The sequence below is a fragment of the Drosophila gunungcola genome, unplaced genomic scaffold, assembly GCF_025200985.1.
Source record: "Drosophila gunungcola strain Sukarami unplaced genomic scaffold, Dgunungcola_SK_2 000001F, whole genome shotgun sequence".
In the NCBI taxonomy this organism is placed as follows: Eukaryota; Metazoa; Arthropoda; class Insecta; order Diptera; family Drosophilidae; genus Drosophila; species Drosophila gunungcola.
The window spans coordinates 8,145,373-8,167,413 of record NW_026453197.1 but is presented as its reverse complement, the minus strand read 5'-3'; the positions used below and the strand labels follow the sequence as shown (position 1 = coordinate 8,167,413).

General features: G+C 41.0%; 1 protein-coding gene across 4 annotated transcripts in view; it reads right to left on the bottom strand.

Moving 5' to 3' along the window:
- Positions 1-541: 541 nt before the first annotated feature.
- LOC128262269 (uncharacterized) overlaps positions 542-22,041 on the bottom strand; it is a 34,759-nt gene continuing 13,259 nt past the window's right edge. For all 4 annotated transcript variants that reach the window (XM_052996431.1, XM_052996432.1, XM_052996433.1 and 1 more), the window contains exons 3-4: positions 3,637-5,610; positions 542-2,078 (exon numbers count right to left, since the gene is read on the bottom strand). In XM_052996431.1, the coding sequence (XP_052852391.1) occupies positions 881-2,078; positions 3,637-5,549 (3,111 nt within the window). In that variant the 5' untranslated portion in view covers positions 5,550-5,610 and the 3' untranslated portion in view covers positions 542-880. The remainder of the gene's footprint in view (positions 2,079-3,636; positions 5,611-22,041) is intronic.

Genomic DNA, 22,041 nt, shown 5'->3' with positions numbered 1-22,041 from the left:
CACTTTTAGTTAGACTAACACGAGAGCTTTATTTTTAGGGGGATTCTAAAATTAGGTTCCGATAGGTGTATTCGAGATAGTGTTTTTCATTTCTAAAGGATTTCTGTCTATACACTTACAATGTCTTATATTCTGTGTCGTCCGCTTTTCGGGATCGTGTTTAATATTGCGTAGTAGCGAGTATAAAGAGTGGAAAAGTGTTTCTATAATACAACAGAGGGGCTGGGTATCGAACCAGTTGAAACTCCTCCAGCTACCTAGGCCTAACTAACTATCCAGACAAATGCATTTAGATCGATGGGCAGGAGCTTGCATGGGCTTAATAATCACTTGTCTTTTATAAAATAATTTTTATCAGAAGTTTTGTAAATTATGAGATTCTTAAAGCATATGAAAGTTGGGTTTTCTTTTTATCAGCAAGGAAAATGTTAATTGGTTGCTGAAAAATAACATCAAATTATTTATTAATTAATTATTAAATTAATATAAAATCAAAAGCAAGAGTTAAACTCTCAAGATTTGTCCATGATATGTTGTACAAAATATATAATATAAAACCAAATTATTATGAAAAAGTTAAAAACTTTTTATCTATTTAGATCTTGAAACAGTTTAAAGACAATTAAAATATTAATTTTAGGAAAAAAGGAAATTTAAAAATAACGTATAAGAGAAAGTTTCTTATATCTTGTAAATTACTTTATTACTGTAAGGGCATTTAAAAATAGTGTATAGAATAAAGTTTCTTATATCTTGTAGTAATCTGTTAGCTTCTCTTAACTTTGTTATTCCTGCAAGCTCATGCCATCTTCGGTGAACCGAAGCCTTTCGATTTACCTCCCGCCCCATCACTCAATCCTCCGGCTGTACATGCTTGCGACTAGCTCTTGAAAATATCCTGTCCGGGCTGCGGAGAGGCGGGAGATCCGCCGGACCCGTTGGAACCGCCACTGCCGTCCCCGTTCAGCCGCTTCAACATGGCGTTGCGGTGCAGCCAGTAGGGCGGTGGATCCGGCGTTTGACCCGGCAGCAGGGTCTTCGTCTTCAGATTGCTGGCCGCCGGCGGTTTCGGGCTGTGCGAGGCTGCACTGTACATCAGGGGGTCGGCCAGCTGGGCAGCCGACTGCCCGATGGCCACACGCAGAGGGGTCTCCTTCTTCCGGATTGTGTCGCAGGTCTCCTTCATTTTGCACAGTTGATCCTGTAGGTTGCGATACTCCTCCAGGAATCGCTCCAATTGAGCGGCATGATAATCGTAGGCGGCCACCGAGGAGTTGGCCGCTCCGGCCGCTCGAGAAGCCAGGGCGGTGAAGTCCAGAAGGGGCGTGGCCGCACTCGATAGCGAGCGCTGATGCTGCACCGGACTGGAGGGCAGGCTAGGCTTTTGGCCCAAATGACCGGGCAGCAGGCTGCCCTTGTGGGCGCCACTTTGCACCAAGTTTAGGAAACTATTTGCCCGCTGGCCACCACCGGTGTATGTGGCCGTGCTCGAATAGTTCGCATAACTGGACTCTGCCGAGTACCGCCTGCCCAGACCCATGGCCTCGTTGAGGAAACTTCCATCGCCCAGGGTGCTGCTGCCATACTTACTGGAGTTGTCCGCCAGCAGCGGCGACTGGCTGTCCGAGGAGTTGCGAAAGTACTTGCCGCTGGTCTTCAGCTTCCGCGGCAGCGTGCACAGCCCCCCGTTCAGAGTGGGCGTGGCCTGGCCATAGCCGCCCTGCCCCCGACCCTCCTGCTGCTGCGCCTGGGCCACCGCATACTTGGCTATGTCTAGCAGGTCCGGATAGTTGCTGTCGAACAGGTCGCTCTCCTGGCCCTCGCTGCAGAACACCGAGGTAGCCATCTCGTCCGCCGGATGATTGCCGTAGTGGGCGTAGGGCGTGGCCGTACCCGTTCCCGTGCCCGGGGGATTCACGGATGAGGAGGGTGGATGCACAGACGTGGCCGGTTTGCTGTGCGGCGAGTTGATCTTGGTGGTGGCAATGGGCGTGGTCTTCCAGGTGTGGCCGGCATAGCCGCCCAGGCGGGCAGCGGCATCCACCTGGCTGGATATCGAACTAGAGGCGGAATCGGTGCTGCAGGAGAGAAAAAAATTAATTACTATTATGTTGATGTGCTATGCAGAACTAGGATTTTGAAATAAAACCCCTATCAAATATAACTTTAAAAAAATCTTTAAAAATTCTTACAAAATTAAAGCAATATAAGCAAATTTTCTGTGGCAAACATCAAAAACTGTATAAAGTCTGTGACACCGACGGATTTTTAGGCAGAATTAAATAATAATAGATTGTATACCACTTATAATACTATATACATTTGCTTTAAAATATTAACAAAATATTTTCAAATATGCCATTTTGATAATTATGTTTTTTGTAATTTATGTAGTGTTTTAAACAGACAAGCCAAATTTGGCATCATTATCGGCTCTACAAATAATCGATAAATGAATAAAAACTGATTATTATTATTTGTAAAATCTGACATTATTTGTAATCCTCTGGTCATAAGATATTCTTCGTTACGCAAGACTCCTTTTTCAGAATATTTTATACTACACCCCTCTGTTTCTGCATCCCTACTGTGTTCGCTGAGTGCCTGACTTTTCAGTCGCTCGTTATTCGGCAGTGTCCTCGTCCATGAAGATAACCGGCTGCACATCCATTTGTCCGCACTCGTAGTCGTATCTGCGGCAGGATTCTTTTCACGTGACAAGCGCCAATCAGGCAGAGTGAGTTCTCAGTGTGCCCAAAATAAAGCACTTCTCTGGCCCGTGGATGTGGATGAGGATGTGGATGTGGATGTGGTCTTGGAGGAAGGAGGTTGCATGTGGGATGCTGGATGCTGGATGTGGATGTGCTCGCATATTTCGCGCGTCATTAGCACGCGCGTTCGCTTATGCGGAGGCCGCATGGAGGTGGTTGGGCAGAGATGGCGGAGATGGCAGGGCTCGAGCTCAAAGTGGAAGTGTCAAGTGTTGCCCATAATACGGACGCAATACGGAGATCCGGGCGCGTTCCGCTCTCGAGCATGACAGCTCTTTGACAGGAACACGGACGCCCGGTGGCAGGACAATTGCCACTCGAAGTAACGAGAACCACAGAAACAAAGGGCGCCCGAGGTGTACACTTGGCGAAAAGAAACGTTTATAGCCAAAGTGAGATAAATAAGTCACTTATAAAGGTGTCTAAAAGTATGCAATAAAAAAGTCGTCATTCAGAATGATTTGCATTGACATTCCGTATTAAATTTGTTCTTTGCATACTTTTAGACACTTTTAAATTTATTTTAGAAATAATTAACTCTTAATTAGTCATTACATGGCTTAGATAAACATATACAAGAGACGTTAAAATAACTAAGTTTAATGCAATTAATTTGTTAAACATTCTACCATGTATTAAGTAATATTTTTAGCTTTTATAAGAGATTTCAAAAATATGGTACTTTAACTTAGCCCATTTTTAAGTAAATAAAAAATGGAAACTAAACTAATACGCTTTCTGACAATGCATTAAGTAATATTATGAAATATGTTGTTGCATACTTTTAGACAAGCATTATAGTGAGTTCGTATTAAGTATTAATATTATAGTCTCCCACTTTTCCGCACCGTGTAGTTCAACTCACCCGCCGATGTCGATGAGGCGCGGTATGTGCAGATCCGTTTCCTCCAGCGGCGCTGAATTATTCGCCCCGGATGCGGAGACAACATGGCCCTGGGAGCTCTTCCTCGCCTGCTGCAGCTGTTGCTGCTGCTGCTGCTGCTGGTGCTGTGGGTGGTGTGGGTGGTGGTCCTCCTCCTCATCGTCGCAGTGGGTGGACACGTGCAGGTAGTCCCCGTTCCGCCGCTGGGCACTTCCCGCACTCGGATTCACAATGGCCGCCGCCTGACCCACATCATTGTCGTTGAGCGGTGTGTGGGCGGCCCGCAGATAGCCATGCTCTTCGGCATCGTGAAAGAGTCCGGCGCCCGTGGCACTGCCGCCCCCGCAGCTGGCCCCGCCCCCCAGATCCGGTCTCGTCCGCGACGTCATCTCGATCTTCTCGTAGCTCTCGCTTCGCCTCACGGGCGGCACGGAGTTCCACAGTCGCAGCTTTCGGCGCCTCTGCAGGGAACACAGACAGATGGCCGCAAAGGAGGAGCCGCCGACCAGAAGCAAAGCGGCTATGACGCCCAGCAGGATAATCCTCACGCCCCACGGCGCTTCCGGTGGCCGCCGGGAAACGGCCAGCGTCACACTGGCCTCCACTTTGCCGGCCTTGTTCTCCGCCGCACACGTGTAGATCCCGGCATCCTGCATGTCCGCCGTGAGAATGGTCAGGTTGGAGGCATTACGCAGCATATTGACCACATAGGTCTTCCTGCCCTGCGTGGCTGCTGCCGTTCGCGGCTCCGATCCGGTGTCCCCATCCCCGCCAGCGCTGAGATTGGCTATCAGGCGATTCTTGAGCAGCCACTTGACCGCCGGCTGCGGCACTCCCTCCACATAGCAGCTCATGGTGATGTTCCGCCCCTCCACGCCGTGGGCCGTGGTGTCGGTGGCCACTATTTGTGGCACGCACGCGAAGTCATCCACGTCCAGCTTATCCCAGGCTCTGCCCGACAATCGCGCCGGTGATTCGCAGGTGGGCGGTATGCCACTGGGTATGTTCTGCTGCAGCATCCAGGCTCGCAGGGGTCTCAGGGAGCAGCTGCAGTTCCACTCGTTGCGGGCCAGCTCCAGGCCGTGCAGCGAGGCCAGCGAGGTGATGGTGCCGCTCCTCACCTCACTCAACCGATTGCCGTCCAGCTTTAGCCACTCCAGGCTGCTCTCCAGCCCGGCAAAGGCCCGCACCGCGATGTGCGCCAGCCGGCAGTCGCTCAGCTCCAACTTGACCAGCTGCGGCACATGGCCGAAGGCATCGTCCGGCACCCTCAGTATGGGATTGCCGCTCAGCCGCAGCTCCCTCAGCTCCGGGACGTGGTAGAGGGCCAGCGAGGGAATGGCCGCGAGCTGGTTCTGGCTGAGATCGAGCTCCACCAGGTTGATCAGCTTGCGGAAGGCATGCCGCTCGATCAGGCGCAGGCGACACCGCGCCAGGTACACCTTCTGCAGGTTGAGCAGCTGGGCCGCGGCGAAGCTGTCGTCGGGTATCGACTGGATCTCGTTGCCGCTGAGGTCCAGCAGCTGGGTGCCCGCGTCCAGGGGCTGCGGGATGTGGGTGAGGTTGGCGTTAAGGCACAGCACGGACTCCTTGCCGCTCTTCCACTTGCACTCGCACACCGCCGGACACTCGGCCCGCAGCTGGCCCAGCTGGCAGCAGCAGCAGCACAGCAGCCACAGCCACAGTGGCAGGTGCAGCGGCAGGCGGGCGGGGCGCAGGGGCGGGTGCAGGCGCCGCTGGGGGCGTGGCCCTTTCCGGCGCACCTTCGTGGCCAACGTGCGGCACTGGGCACTGTTGTCGCTGGCTATGTCCTGACCGCCGGCCGGACTCGGACTCGGACTGGGACTCGGATTCGGATTCGGACTCGGCGTCGCGGCGGCTCTACCTGCGGCCATCGCATACTCGAACTGGAATGATTCCGGATGAGGATTCCGCCGATGTCCTGCCGCCTCGGGCCTGCAAGAAGACCGAAATATACGGGATACAGTTAGTGCGGCTGTAGTAAACTCGCAACTGCGGACAGTTTAATGGGCTATACAAAGGAGCTCTCCATATACATATTCTTTTTGATGCACCAAAAAAATAGTTGAAATTAATGCAGGAACTTAATAAAAGTACTGCATTAATTAAGTAATGAGGTATAAAACGAAAGTCCCTAACAGACACCAGAAAAATATTCCCAAATTAAATATAATCTATAATATGGTTTATAAAACAGCTATTAAGCATACCAATTTTTCTGAAAAACTATTTAAATTTCATTTATTTAAGGAAAATATGGTTTTAATAAAATTGATAAATAATTTTGTTGTTTTAAAATATTTTACATTTTTAATAAAATGTTTAATTTTAGAGACTTTAAATTTGTGATGGAAAACAAAAACACAAATTTTGAGGATATGCTTAATATAATATATATAAGTAATTTGTTTGTTTTTTAAATCTTTTCTATTTAAAAAAAAATGTTTAATTTAACAGACCTTAAAATTGTATTGATTTTGTGAACTTTTATTTCTAAACTAACAATAATTAAACCATAACTAAACAAGGTAGGTTTTTGGGCTACTTATACAATTAGAAAATATATTCGACGGTCTTTCAAGCATTTGGAATAAAACATTAACATTATATTATTTTTCGTTATTAATACTATCTACTTTCAAAGAAATTTTCTAACAGTGCCATCTGCAGAACAGCCACTCGCGTTGGCCACATTAAGTCATAACAACACTTTGCAAGAGTTTCCGCACAGCCATAGGAGTTCCCTGCTCTTCCCTCACCACAATAGGAAACACAACTAGAAATTTGGCCATCCTTCGTTTTCTGCCTTTTCTGGCATTTTTCCTGATTTCTTGTTGTTTTTGCTTGTACCCCGCGGTTTGTTTGACTTGGCCGGAGACCCAAGTCACCCACAGCGCCGCGTGTGTATGTGTTTCTGCGGCATGTTGCAATTATGGCCGTCGACCATGCAAGCCAAACACAACAAGTTCCCCCCTTTTTAAACCCTCTACACGACACGACACAGTCCCCCGCTTTGCCTAATATATGAAATTTGCATGCAAGCAACGGGGCGTATGCACAACATTTTGGCATTTCCGCGTTAATTTTTCAAGCCCAAACCGCATTTCTGGTGAGTTTCTATCTCGGTCGCTCTTTCGCGTGGCACCTGCTGCTTCGCCGAGTGCAGTGTTACTTAAGATCAAAATCAAAATTAAAAAGAGTTGGTTTAAAAGAAGGAAACATTTGAGCATAGGCACGGCAAAATGTCAAACAAGAGGTATATAATTAAAAATTAATTTTTTAAATAATAACATTAAGCTAATAAAGCAAAGATAATATTATGGAAAAAGCGGATAGTTAAAAGTTTTTAAATTATTTTAAATTTATATATTCATTGAATCATTTGAGACCTAATTTAACCTAGAAAAATCTTGAGTGTTCTAAGCCATCGAATAGTTTTATTAATTGATAGTACAATAGTTTTTCTTGACACCAAAAAAAATATGTTTAAAAATAAAAAATTGTCAAGAGCAAGCTTTTATAAAAGCCAACAATAAAATACTAAAAACAAGAGCAAAAACGCGAATTGCTGTTCTGTTCAATGGAGAATGGAAACAATTTTTTTTCCACGAGGCCCTTTCTCTCAGATTTCACACTGAGAAATCACCTCGTTAAGTAGCCGCTGGCATTTCACTGGAATTCGATTTCAAGTGGCGCTGTTGCAAATACCCAGCGGCCAATTCGATCGATTGACGACATTATTATGAATTAATGCCGCATTCATATTTAAATTAAACCGAACGATTGGGTATATACTCAATCGAGCTCAGGGCAGTTGATTTTCGTATACGGTTACGAGTTGTTTAAGCCGGATTTTGAACCAAAGCAGAAACAGTTATAGTAACAGTAACAGTAACAGAAACAGAAACCGGAAGCCGCAAAGCAAACAAAATGCTTGCAAAAACCGCTATGGTGTCGAAATGGTAGGGGGTGTGAGTGAAATGGAATGGCTTTGTCACTAATGCATGTATGTGTGTGTTTATGTGTGTGTGTGACTCGGTAGAGGGCGTTAAGGGGTCAATACACTGGACGACAGCCGCAGAAATGAAATGAAGTTTTTCCATGTAGCTGAAAATACTCAGCTGCATTTTTGCCCGGCCAAAACAAAGACTAAACGAGTACGAAGCAGACACTGAAAAAGGGAAATACCCGCAGACACAGTTACGAGTGTGTGTGTGTGTGTGTGTGTGTGTGTGTGTGTGTGTGTGTGTGTGTATGGTTCTGTGGTTGTGGCATTGTCGTTGCCGTTTATCATATGTGAGCACTACGCCGTGAAGTATGCAACATGCAAATGCAAATGCTGTTGGCTGGCTGGCTGCCTTTGTTGTGGCCTTTCTCCGGCGTCTCCTTCGCCGTCCAAGTCGTGTTTGTTCTCCTTGTGCAGTTGCTGCAGACACTAATCCTATTTATGTTGCATTGCAGCGGGGTTAATAATTTTATTTCCAACTGCACAACTGCAGTGTCCGCTGCAGTCGCCGCTCCCGAAAGCCGAAAGCCGCTTTCCCTGCTTATGACATACGATACGTGCCCGGGGTTCGAGAAACTTTCCATGGAGTAAGTCAGTTCTTTCTGCCACAACCACACACACACTCACACACACTCATGCAGACAAAGTCAGGAGCAATGGCCGTCATTAAGGGAGGGCAAAGGGGGTGGTAACGTTCAGCCTAATGAAACTCGCATTAACGTGGGATATGACAACACACAAATGTGAGATCTCACATGTCACAGATGATTCCCACAAATAGTTTAGCCAAGCACTGCAGAGAAAATGTGTTTAAGCATACACTTACAAAAAATAGAAAGTTTTGTATGTACTTGATCTATAACAAGACTAAATAAACAAGTCTATTAGGTTTTGTATGTATGTGTACAAATGTATTTTAATATTTTGCTCTAATCATATACAAAAAAGACCTTTTTTAATTTTTTTAAACTCATTTTTCCCTAAAGATTTTTTTAAATGTAAAAAAACCAAAATGAAATCACTCATAAAGCTAAAATTTAATTAAGATACTATTTATAAAAAAGCTTTAGTTCCCAAAGATTCTTTAATCCATTTAACTTAAAGCAATCTTTTCATATAAGAAGTCCGTAAGTCTCTCGCATTATTTATGCCTGCCTGGTATGAGATGTATTATGTGACAGCTGCCAAATGGTAGCCGAGCTGGTTTTTGGCACGGATTTTTCTTGGCCATCTTTGGGTAGTCTCTTAGCCCTTGCTTTAATGTGAAAATAATGTCCTCTCGGGCCGCATTGATTGCAAATAAATTACGCACACAGCGAGGCGTTGAGGCGGAGGAGTGGTAAGAGCTGAGTTCGAGCGAGAGAACAGATTAAGTGGCCAAAAATGCTGCCATCGTTGAGTTCATAAAGCCATACACACACAAACAAATAGGGAGAAATGGGAAAACCCGGTCTGGCCAAAATGGCAGCGCCATTAATTTCACTTTGGCGCCGCGTTTCGTTTGCTGAAACTTTAATTAGAGAAAAGATTTTTGTGTAATTTTCGCTGCTTGAATGCCTTGACTAAGCCTGAGTTTCCACTTCTTCTTGCTCTGCGAGCTGCTTGGCGCAGATAATGAAGTTCTTTCCTCCTCTTTCCTTGTATTCTTTGCATTCACACTTCCGGCTTCATTATGCGCAAATTATTTTAGCTGCACTTCCCTACCCGATTTCCTCGCTTTCGAGGTTGGCGCAAATATTATTTCACTTCTGCTATTCGGAGACTTTGATAGTAAATTCTATTTTAATACCCTTACTCGGGGATCGGTGATTATGTCTCAGAGCTTACTATAATCTACGTACGTAAGCATAAATGTATTCCTCATAAATCCTTTGCCGAGTCTAAGTATTCTATGTTTTAGCTCTCTAGTTATTAAAATGCTTGCTTTTATGGCATTTGGTTATTAGTATTTAGTCAATAAGACTTGATAATCGTTGCATGTATAGCTTCATTTAATTAAGTTATACTTGTTTAGGCCTTATATCTATTAAAATTAGTCTTTTTAAAAGCTTTCAAACAATAAATTCCGAAAATTTGATTTATTTTCAATCAAATTCAGTTTGTGGAAGGGCATTCAGGTTTCTTATTACTATCTATGAAAGGCAAAAGGAGTTAAAAGTAATCTCTAGACCATTCCCTCCAGTTCGCTGTCATTATTCATTTTTGTGTGTATTTCTTTTTGTGCTGTGTAACCTTTTTTTCCGCATTGTTTTGCAGCTGTAAAGCAATTTTCGCAAGCATAATAGACTTTACCAGCTAAAAACAAAAAAATGGAGGAAAAAACAACTTGGGAATGAAGTGGGGAAACTCCCAGAAAAATGCCAGAAAAATATGAAGCAAGAGCAGTGCCGAGGGAGAAAGCAGAAGCTAAGCGTTATTTCTCAAGAGTCTTGGCCCGGGGAGAAGGCGCCTGGCAACCTGGGAAATACGCTTTTCCTCGCATTTTTTTCTCTTAGCCGCGACCTGTGGTCAGCTGCATTCGCAGGACGAAATCCAAAACTAGGCCTAGTCCTTGGTCCCACGATATTTGCTACGCTGCATCCTTTCAACTCGCCGGCCCTAGCTCGCTCTCGTTTTCGTCGAGGGCCACTTCACCGGCTGTTGTTTGCTATTTGTTGCTTTCCTTTGTCAACATTTGTCCTGCCATTTGCTGTTGACTTTAAGTGAGGCATTCCTGCAGGGGGAACTTAAAATATGCCAAAAGAACGTCACGGCATTTTATTAACCGCTCGGTCAACAGTAATGCTAACGACCCCTTTATAGTTTGGGTATTTAACTTAGAGCTTTGGAAAAACATAAACACATTTTTATAAAACAGCAAACGCCAAAATTAATTTCTTTTACCAAAAAGTTACTTGAAATCCTCTGAATCGAGTTAGTTTTTGTAGCAGTAAATAATTTTTCCTGTTAACTGACTCTGCAACAAAAATGGGAACATAATTTCATTTATTTCAAATATGTAAGTATAAATTTAATTATAAAATGTTGTATAGCTTCGAAAATAAGTAGTTTTGTTTAAACTACGTGAGTAAATATGATGTAAAAAAGCACTTGGGTGAAATTTATTACTGCTTTTCTTTTGTGCTATTAAAAGTTGAGAAGCTATATATATGAGCAAAACAACTTAATAAAAGCCAGCCTTATCTGGCCAAATAAATAAAAATAAATTTACATTTCCCCTTAGGAAAAGTAATAAATTTTTCCCCAATCACCTTAATTTCAGGCTCTTGAAGATGGTAAAGAATTTATATTTATGTCCCACAAGTAGCAGCGCTCTAACATAAGTTTTCATTGAGTTAGACACTTATTGAGCATGATAAATCACTTGAGCAGGTCTGGCAGATTCAATGAGCTAATTATTACCATAGGCAAATATAAATTTATTGCCATTGATTAAGGGGGTTTTGGTGTTTTGTCATCGCTGTAAAAGTTTCGTCTTTCGTGAGCGGCAATTAAATAAACGTTTATCTTATCTTATCTTTACCGGGCCGTAAAAAAGTTGTTGGTTTTAGTGTCCGATAAGCATCCTTGGCATCCTTGGCTTTGGATGGCAAACCTCGTGAACGTGTGTCTTATTAAGCCATAAATAGAGAAATAAAAGTTAAATTATAACAGGCAGCTAGACAGGCACGCGCACCTTCTCCGATCCCCATACCCCGAATCCCTCTCCAATAACCAATAATACCGAAAGCCAATAAAAGTAAACAACCCAAACAACAACAAAATCGAGCCGCAGGGCCACCCGCATATTACGTATACGCATTACGTATACGCACACACACACACACAACAAGACACGTTTGCAATATCCTTAACATAAATATCCAAAAATACTGGGGGTGCTTCAATTTTACGACGATACGGAGTCAAGTCCCTCTGACAACGTGTTCAATTGCCGCAATAAAACTTCTTGATAATATGTGAAAATCATACAAAGCACAATATTAAATTAGCCCACAACGAAAATGTGAATGGCATTGACGACGACAACAACAACAACGACAAGAGATGGCCAACAAAGCACATCGAACATTAAATTGTGGCCATGGACCATAAAATGTGCAAATGTCAGCCCAAAAAAGAGGAGAATAAGTTGATCAGCATATTCTTGGTCGGCAAAAGGGGGCGTAGCCGAAATCAACTGCCGCAAGGTAAGCAAAGCAAGGCCGTAGATACAAATGGTATGGCCGTAGATACAAATGTGGGATGCAGGCATCAATTTCGGCGAACTGACATTGGGATGTATTTTAGAAATTAGATCGTTGCGTGGAGATATTTTGGAAAGCCGGTCGATTGTGGGGATAATTGCGTAGCACAATTCAAAGCATCTAATCACTCACTGCTATCTGAAACATATAAAATCTTCTTCTGCATATTTAATATTATTATAAATCTGGTACATTAGCTAGTTAGATTAAATATATGTTTATCAATTTAAAAATGAGTGAAAATAGTGGATTGTTAGTCAACTCACATCCAATTAGCTTGGCCCCACCAAGCCAAATTAACTAAGACAGTTCCTTTACTTTCACCTGCTTTGACTGATATTCAATATTCCATTTCTCATTCAGTTATCGAACCGTCCACCTTTATTTGTTCGAACAAGATGCAGACCTCAATCAAAACAAATGAAAAGAGCGCGTCACTTTATTTGTTGGCTCTGTTTTGGACACACCAAACTTTTGTCAGCCGAAAAGTTTCAGAAGCCAGGAGCCAGAATTGGTTTTGTGTGACAGTTATTGATTATTTAGTGGGGGTCCGAGAATGGAATAGAGTGGCAGGCGAGGCTGCTGGGAAATCACCAAAATGGGAACAGAATCTGGTATCGAAGGCTGCAGCAACATCAGAAGCTCAACTAATTGTCCAGGTTCGATTGAACTGCCATGGCAACGTCGTCGAGGACAAGCAGATGCAACTTTAATGGCAGAAAAAGGATTTTGGCCAGGGAATCCCAGAGTCCGGAAATTTGATTTGATCCTCCAGCTAAGTGTGGCAACATTCCCTGGAAATTCGCACAAGGGCAGGCCATTTTAAATTCAGTTTGCATCATGCCAAAGGGCTCGCAGTGCACTAAACCTCAATAATAACATAATATATATATATATATTTTTTTTGATTTTTTCAGTTTTCCTTTTTTTTATTTGGCCACGATTTCCTGGTGCGTTTTCACGCCAAGCTGATTCGATTTGCACTTGAATCGGTGGTTCGCGGTTGCTGACAGGCAGAGGCTGCAATATTTTCAACTGAATGGCGATGCCAAATTCCATTGCCATTTACTTTCATTCGTTGCGCAAATATTTACCGAAACTGAATGTAAAAATTACACATGCACTCTGTAGTCAACAAATTTCAGCCACGGCTATTATGCGCAAATCAAATATAGCGAATTCGGATTTTATGCATGCCAAGCACAAACTTCCTTAAAAAAACAATTTGTCTTTGTTGAGAATCTCTTATTTAAATAAAAAGTGCAAATATTTATAAATATACATTTTAAAAGAATATCAGAATAGAGGTTTTTATAAATTTAGGAAAGGTTAAAAAATGTATTATTTGATAATATTATCAATACATAAGATTTTCTTCACAATAATTGGGGAAAAATGAATTCTTTAATAGTAATAATAAAAATAAAAATAAATTTTATCTTTCTTTCATCGAGCTGTTTATGTGATTCGCTTGATTAATTATACAGCTCACCAAATCGAAGCTGTTTCGATATCAAACAAAGTTAAACCAGAAGGAGCTTGTAAAAACCTTGTGAGAAATCCTCTTATGGCAACAAGGAAAACTCAGACAGTAACCGACTTGATTGCATTTCCTTTGCCTTCCACCTGCCTGCCGTCTGCTATTCAGTTTTCAATTTCCCTTATTTCAGCACGCCTTCCAGCCGAAGAGACAATATTGCCAGTGGCATTGCAGCCAGCCGTTGACTTTTCCAATTGCAGCATCAACATCAGCAGTTGGAAAGCCCCCGGCTCCTCCCCCCAGCTGATTGCTACGGGAAAACTTTGAAACAACATGTAGTGTCAGCTAAACTAACAGATAACAGATAGCGGAGCAGGCTGCTCCTGGTGACGGAGTGGCTCGTCAAGGATTCCCATTTCCCCATTTCCCATTTTCTCGATGGCAGTCGCGTTTTCAGTTCAATGGCAATAATCAGCCAAGTGAAAGCCTTTGTTTATTAGCGCTGCCACTGACAAAACGATGTCCTTGCTGGGGATTTATACCAGGGGAGGATTCGGATCTAAATTGTGAAACTTTTTGCCTGGCAAACAAACTTACTTTATTTAACTTTTACCTCTCGCATGGCCACAAGGTATGAAAGTATTTTAGGATTCGTTGCCTTATGCATTCCAGAAAAATCGAAGAATTAACATTTAAATTTGGAAAGCTTTTGCTTTTTAAACTGTTACAAATTTCAAAGAGTATGAAATCAAAGTCTTAGACGAACTTCTACATTATAGTAAAGGCATTTATGCTTTTTAAATAATATAAATTGTAAATATAATCCATACATTTAAATGCTTAAAATCAAACGAAATAGTCGCCAAATTAAAAATGTAGTAAAGTAGGTTTACGATAATTTTTAAAAATCATGGCAAAAGTGCGATTGTTCAAATAACAAAACAAATACTAAAACCTTTGAATTAGAGTGCGAGTTTCCATATCAATATGTAAATATGTAAACGTGCATTGTTTTGCTGCCTATTCTGCTGGGAGTGACAGTAAAAAAAAGAACATTTTATGATTATCATCATCATCGAGCTCACTCGACGAAATGAAATGCAAACACATCTCGGTCCATTTCTCATAATTGAAATCGTAACGGATCAGGGAATGCAAATAAATACAGTTCTCGGTCCTAGCCCTATTAAAAGCCTTTCAATGGATTTTCCACCCGTCTATTGTGCACTGTCATGAATTATTGGCCACCCAACCCATAATCCAGCCATCTATGCCGCCTCTCGATTTTTTACGCCTTTTTGTCCCTGTTAAGGACTCTCGGGTGACCCACATGGCATTTTTCAGTTGTTTGTTGCAGTCAATTAAATGCAACGGATTATATCAAAATCTTTGCTATTTTTAATAAATACACAAACATTTGCATAGAACATGGTCATAAAAGGGGGATAGCTGGTAATACAAAAAAAAACAAGTATTTTTTATTGTTTGCCTGTCCACGAACGGCAATTTATAATAACCGGTCTGTTTTATGGCTTTAACGGCGACAATCGACAGGATAAAGCTAAAAACATTTTGCAGGACAACGACTAAGCCCGCTCAAAGCCCGCTGCTGGCTGGCTGATGGAATCGAAGGGAAAACCATTTCCCAGGGTCTGGCATTAGTTTGGTATAAATTTAAGGGCTTACCCACCTCTATTTTTGGTTATTTATGCCGAACAACAAAGCGTCCGCTCAGAAAGTATTTAAATATGCATATGAAATGGGCGGCTTAAGGGGGATTAGTACAGTGGATTAGGCTTACAAGGGAATTCGTTAGTGCATTGTCTGCTTTTATATGCTTGCTGAACATACAACTCAGATTCAACGCATGCAATAAATATTTGTTTTTAATTTTGCGTTTAATTAAAATTTGCTTTAATAAAATCGAGAAATTCGTTGCTCTTTCATACGCAAACACAGAAAAAGGTTGAAGTGAACTTCAATTCTCGGGCTTATACAGTGGATTAGCTTGAAACAAGGAAATGGTTGAAATACAATTAGTTTTAATTAATTTGGATACTGATGCCAAGGAGGTGAGACTATTTTGCTTAGCGATAAGAGAGGAGATTTTATTAAAATTTATGTATTTATATTTGAGGCTTCTTAAGGGATGAGGAAAAAGTTTATAATTAAAATCGTGGTTAAATGAACTCTTCTGTTTCTCCCAAAAGCATATTCTTAAGTAAAATCTTGCTCTTTTCTGGCAACAACCACTGTGCCTCCTGAGCTATTGCCAATATAGCATTTTTAATACTTTTTTGCTGGATGCATCGGCACAAAAGAGTGCCACACCTGACCAGACACACACACACACACACACACACACACACACACAGGCTCAGTCATTCGAGCACCCAGCACTCCCATTTTCCCAGTTACCCCGATTTCCCTGATACATATAGTTTATTTGCCATTGTTGTTGGCCTTTGTGCGATGTGCCTGTCTGTTGTCGTTGTTGTATTGTTATTGAAAAGCATTTGGTCATCAAATATGTATATGCACACGGCCATATATTCTACGTATTCATATGTCAATATGCATGCAGGAATATGTAGGGACTGGCATTCGGGTCACTGGATCAAAAATGCCAAAGACGACATACAAAAGTTAAAAACAGGCTGGCCATCAGCATCGATATGTGGGTATCTGCACTTTCCGTGTATAGATATGTATATCTTTATGTGGATGTCTCCCTCAACTGTGCTCCAGTTTTTGCTTTTGTGCTTGTGCATTAGCCATAATGGTTTAACTTTCGGTCAAGTGGAGGCCTTTCCCGAAAAAGACCTGAAAAGCGAAGGTCAACAGCTGTTCGTCGATGGAGAGAGAAAAGTTTTGCTCAAGCTGTAATTCATTTTCCCCTGGAAATGCTAAAGTTATTAAAACTTGTTTTCGTTTTATTTCAATAAATATATCCTAATTGAATGAAAACTTTTGCTAAACGAAGAAAACTTTTCAAAGGCATAAATCTTATTATTGGAGTATGCCAAGAAACCCAATAACATTATGTTAATAAATTAATATTGTATTTATTACATATTAAGATTAATATAGGATATTTATTATTAAAGTTTTAGAAAATTGTCGTTAGCCTTGGGATTTTAATGAAATATTTTTCCGCTGAATTGTAAGAAATTAGATTAAAATAAGATATTTATTATTAAAGTTGGCCGGTTCTTATGATATTTTAAGTTGTTATACGTTGTACCACAAGCTTTATAATTTAATTTAATTTAATTTTTATTATCATCAATCCTAGTTCCTTATTCAATCGGAATTTGAACTGAGTGTGAATCTTATTTTTGGTAAAGAGATTTTTGCCTCCCTCGTTTTCCGAAAAGCCAATAAAAGTCACAGCCAAGTCGCAGTGCCAAACTCCAATCGCATTTTCCTTACCCACATGCATTACCATAAAAAGCGAATGCAGTTTGGGGACTACAAACGAAACGCATTTGTATGCACTTTTGCTTTTCCTAGCCAAACATCAGCCGGCGATTGCGACATTAGGGCGAAAGTGTTGTTCCTCCATATAGCTGCATCTGCATATGTGTGGGTGTGGCCGGACGAGGGGGCGGGAGGCGTGGCCCGCTTATGCGCCATTATGCAGAGGCGAGAAGGAGCGATGCTAAGTGCTTTTTCTTTGCTCATGAGCGACCAAAGAGCTTCGACGAGGTGGGGGTGGTGTGTTGAAAACGGGACAGCATTGTTTGCCCATTAGGAGGTGGGTGGGTGTTCACAGGGGTGGGTGGGTAGTGGGTGGTGCAGGATAGGCCACTTTTCGGTACACAGCAGAAGCTTAATTTAAGATTTTAAGGAACGATCAGTTCAAAAAAAAAAAAGAAAATGTAATTAAAACATTATTTTCTTAATAAAATTGCCATTACTTGAACATACATTTCAAGTGTTTATTTAAATTAAGATGGATGCCAATTTTACAATCATTGATGTTTGGTTAAGTAAACCACATTTAAAAAGCCAACAATGAGTTGGCAATAAGGGTATCGAATAAAATCAAAGCACTTTATTGATATTTAGGCAATAAATTTAATTGCTTCCTTCTTTAAGTCTAGGAACGATAGATACTTGAACGCTCTTGTACAAATTTGTTTTATGCTTAAATGTATTTTTTTTAAGAGTGTATTGGTAAAAAATAAATGAATTTACATATATTTTAGGAGGATATTAGAATAATAAAAATACATTGGCTTAGGCTCAATAAAAAATTAATTTAAAGTAATTAAATGACACAGAAAGCCCTTATTGAAATTAATTTATATAACTAGAGTTTGTTGACCTGTCCTTATGTCATAATTGTTCCTCGAAACCTAGTTTTGTTTGCCAAAATGTTAAAAAGCCAACAGAAAGCCACCTAAAAAATGGTTTCAAATTATTGCTTTTTTGCCATTTAGGTTTATCTGTGATCGAACTAATCCTTTTCCAAGCTTACAGAGCATTCGACAGTCGTTATTGTTGCCCGTCGTGTTCTGGCACAATAGAAGCCACTAAAAAGAGTAAACAATTTGCGCGCATAAAAGCCGAAGAGCAAATAAACTCCCTCCACAAAGTCCTGGCAGCCCAGAACAATGCAAATAAAACAAAAGCGAAACGAAACGGAGCAGTTCAGCTTGCCTACTAATGCAAACAGGACCAAAGCCACACACACACACACCACACACCCGTACGCCCACTCCGGCAAACACACACACACACACCCACATGTAGACCGCCGCAAGGTGCTTTGTGATGTTGTTGTTGTTTTTTGCGGCGATTGCGGGCTTGGATGTTTAATTTGAACTGCGGATAGGCATCCAACAATTTTTAATCATGTTTATGGCCTAGCAAATACACACAATCTGGGATCAGATTTAATTGTAAACAAAAAATTATAAATTCAGAGGCAGGCGCACACAATTTCGGGCATTAATTTGTATAAAGAGAAGGCAGGGATTAGCCCAAATACCAGCCCAAGTGTAAGCCACAATAATTGAATCTAACAATTAATAATCTGGTTGCGAATTCAAAATTCATTTGAGCCATTTAAAACTCAGAAATGCAATTTATTCTGCACGCTTGCATTATTAATTGCAAGAAACTAAGTGATCAATCAAAAGAAATTTAAATGCTTAGACATTGCAAAACGTATATGCGTTTTTTGTGTTATTTGATATGAAATATATATATATAAGAAATAGAAGCTTTTAAAATTTATTTATGTTTTGCTTAACGTTTAAATAAATTTATAAAGCCTTTCCGATATGATTTGTACTATGACATTCCAAAGTTTATTAAAGTCAAGACGCATTACACTAAATTTATAAATTGTTTCGTATAGTTTCGGTATGCAACATTTCTTCGCCATTCTTTCATTGTACATTCCTGGCTATGCTAATGAATAAACTAACTAGTCGAAAGCATTTCGCGTTTTCCATCCCCAAATTAAATACACTTTGCTGAGCCTGCCAGTTTTAATTGTCTGAATCAATCCGCGCTCGAAATTTTAATTAAATATTTAAATTGAAAGTGCAAACAAGCACCGGCACAAGCAAACGCGCAAACAGGGGAATACATGAACACACCCCTGTCCTTGGCTTTTCCTTTAACCCACTTTGGTTGTGATGAAATTTATTTTTTTTTTGCCGAATAATAAATACATTTTAGTAGTTTGTTGTTGCTGCCGTAGTCCGCCATTCATTTGCATTCATTAGTAATTTAATTTGTGTGTCCGGGAGTGTGTTAGCAATTAAACAAAACTCCCCCAAGGAACGTAAAGGGGGCAAAGTCAAGGACAATTTTCGTTTTACACGTGCCACGCACACAAAGTCGTGCAGGATTGGCAGGTGCCTAGAGCCTGAAGCTTTTGCCAGGACAATCAAACAGTTCTACAAATGCCCGCGTCTGTGTGTGGACGGGCTTTTAAATATGCATGGCAATGCACAAAAGAGCGAAATGCAATTCCAACATGACGCTGATTACACAGAAAGCGTATGAAACACTCTCGTCTTGGATGCGGAATAACAAAACAATGGAAAGTACTTTTGAATAACTCTTAAAATGTCCATTATCCGCGCTTAAATTACTGGCTTTATAACTTAAAAAAGAATAACTTGTCATTGAAATGGGCTTATTATAAATGAGCTTTCAAAACTTATGCGTACTTAATAAAAATGGTGGACTAAACTTAACAATAAAATTGATATATTTGAGGTGTACAGCATTTTAAATTATGATCAATAGTTGAGTAGATAAATTTATTTTGGTACGACCCCATCTGCTATCTAAATATAATTAAACTTTTTCGTTTTCCATTATTAAAAATTAATGTGGCGATGGCAATTTTCAATAGATTCTGTGAACTTTAGCATTTTGTGCAAGTTTTTGATGCAGCATGGCCTGTGAAATCCAGAGATTACCACACGGAATGGGGGCAGAAAAGGTTGGCGAGAAAAGAGGACAAAGGTCAAGTCCCAGGTTGCCACGTAAGCAAAGCGATCACTACCTGCCGCACCTGACGGCCTAGTTTCGGTTCCCAGCAACGTCCATGGATGCCCGTTTGCTCCATATTACAACCTGACCTTTGGCCATTGTATCTAAAAGCCTGCAAATGCTGGCCCGTCATGCGGTGGGGACTTTAATATAGAAAAGGCCGAGGCCGTCCAAACAGCTGGCCAACTGACCACTGGACTTCCCTTTCCGCTTTTCCGCTCCCCCCTTTTGCCATTTCCCGATTTTCCTGGCCATTTTCTCAGGCAACCTTCAGACCGGGCCGCAAACTTTTGATTAATGTTTGTTAGTTTGTCTCGGCGTAAAATGTATTTGTTTTAAAACAAAATGCAGTGCACAAAGTGTGAACGGGAGGTGTGAGCGAGATGCAGATAGCACTGCTTCTGGCTATATCCTTTCCCCCCCGCCGCACCCCGCATTTTCAACCCAACGACTTTGGCTTTTAATTCTCTCTGTGCTTTTTTTATGGGTTTGCTCGCTTATTCCCTTTTACATATATCCTTTTTGCCTTTTGTGTATTTTTTCCCCTCTTTATTCCAGTATATTTTGGCTGTTCATTCATCTTCACAGTCCGCAAGCGCGCAAAAAAATATTTTTTTGATATATTGACTAGCAAAATATTTGGCTTTTACACGTGTCTATGCACACAACCATAGGCTAACACTATCCTAGAATTTCATAGGCATGAAAAGATTTATACAGTAGAAATGAAATATACAAAAAAAAAGCTTTGTTACTTTATTATATTCATAAGTTGACTTTTTCATTTTTAAAAGTTAAACAGTTTTGTGAGGTATTTTATTTCTGCAATTTAAACGGCAATGTTTTTGTATTTAATCACCTCGTTTCACTTAGTCAATGGCAACTGTTTTGGTTACTTTTAGTCATATTTTGTGTATATTTTTATAGGACCGCATAGGCCGTCTGTGAGTCGGTGTGTGCGGTCTAGTCAAGCGTAAACTAAAAGATTAGAATTTCAAACATTTTTTTGCACTCAATTCTTTTTAACCGATACCCAATTTGTTGGTGGTGCCTGCTCCTGGCCCCATTTACTTGTCCAATTTGTAGAGCAGCTGCCAAAAACCCTAGAAGGGCATGACAGAGTCGAGCAAGACAAACGAGGTATTAATGCGATGGCCCAGAAAGTAGGCAGCGGAACATTTTTAAAGCCCAAAAAAAAAAAGAAGGCGGCGTTTAATACACTTTTCACGCTTGATTTGTTGCCCACAAAAATATGCTTTAACTGCCCAAAAGCCGTTGTTTTTGCCGAGGAAAACGTGCTGATTTCCGGTTCGGGATAAAGGATACCCGCAGGAGGGTTTAATGAGTGCCCCCTAGCCAACCCTTAGGCTTTGTGCGAGACAAGGCACGCATCAGGAAATTAGAAGGGATGGACAGATAAGAGTTAGCCGGCGGTGGGGCTAAGCTTTATTGTTCTTCTAAGGCTTTATGGGGCCTGGATTTTTCATTGGGTGTTCAAGTAAATTTAAGAAACTAAAGCAAAGGTATGTTTTAATTTTTGACCCATACTGGTACACCATTGGTAGGGCTGGGTGAAAAAATCGCAAGAATATTAAACATAATTAAAGTTAAATAACTAAAAGCTTTTTTTTTAGTCAAATATTAAATATTAAAATATTATAACAACAAGGTAAAATATAATTTTAATTTTTACTTATATTTGCTTTTAAAAACCAGCAATAATTTTATTTAAAGCAAAACATTAGTGACTCAAAAGTAAAACCACTGAAAAGAAAATTCAGCAGAACTCCAATTATCCAAAATATGCGTTTTGATAAACATATATTAAGATATTATAAAACTTAAGTAAAGTACCATTTTCATTTAAACTAGTACTTTGTCTGAAAGGCTAGCTAGAAATGTTCTTTACACAAATAATATGCTTTAATGGTTAAATATGTCAAATATTATAACCAAATCAAACATCAAAGGTGCCGAGGAATTGAATAACCAGGCAAACTAAATGCAATTGAAACAACGTGTGGCTGCCATCTGGAGAATGTCAAGTTCAGAGTTGCGTGTAAAGCGGAATGATGGAATGATGCAATGTCAGTTGATTGTGAAAACGATGGGGG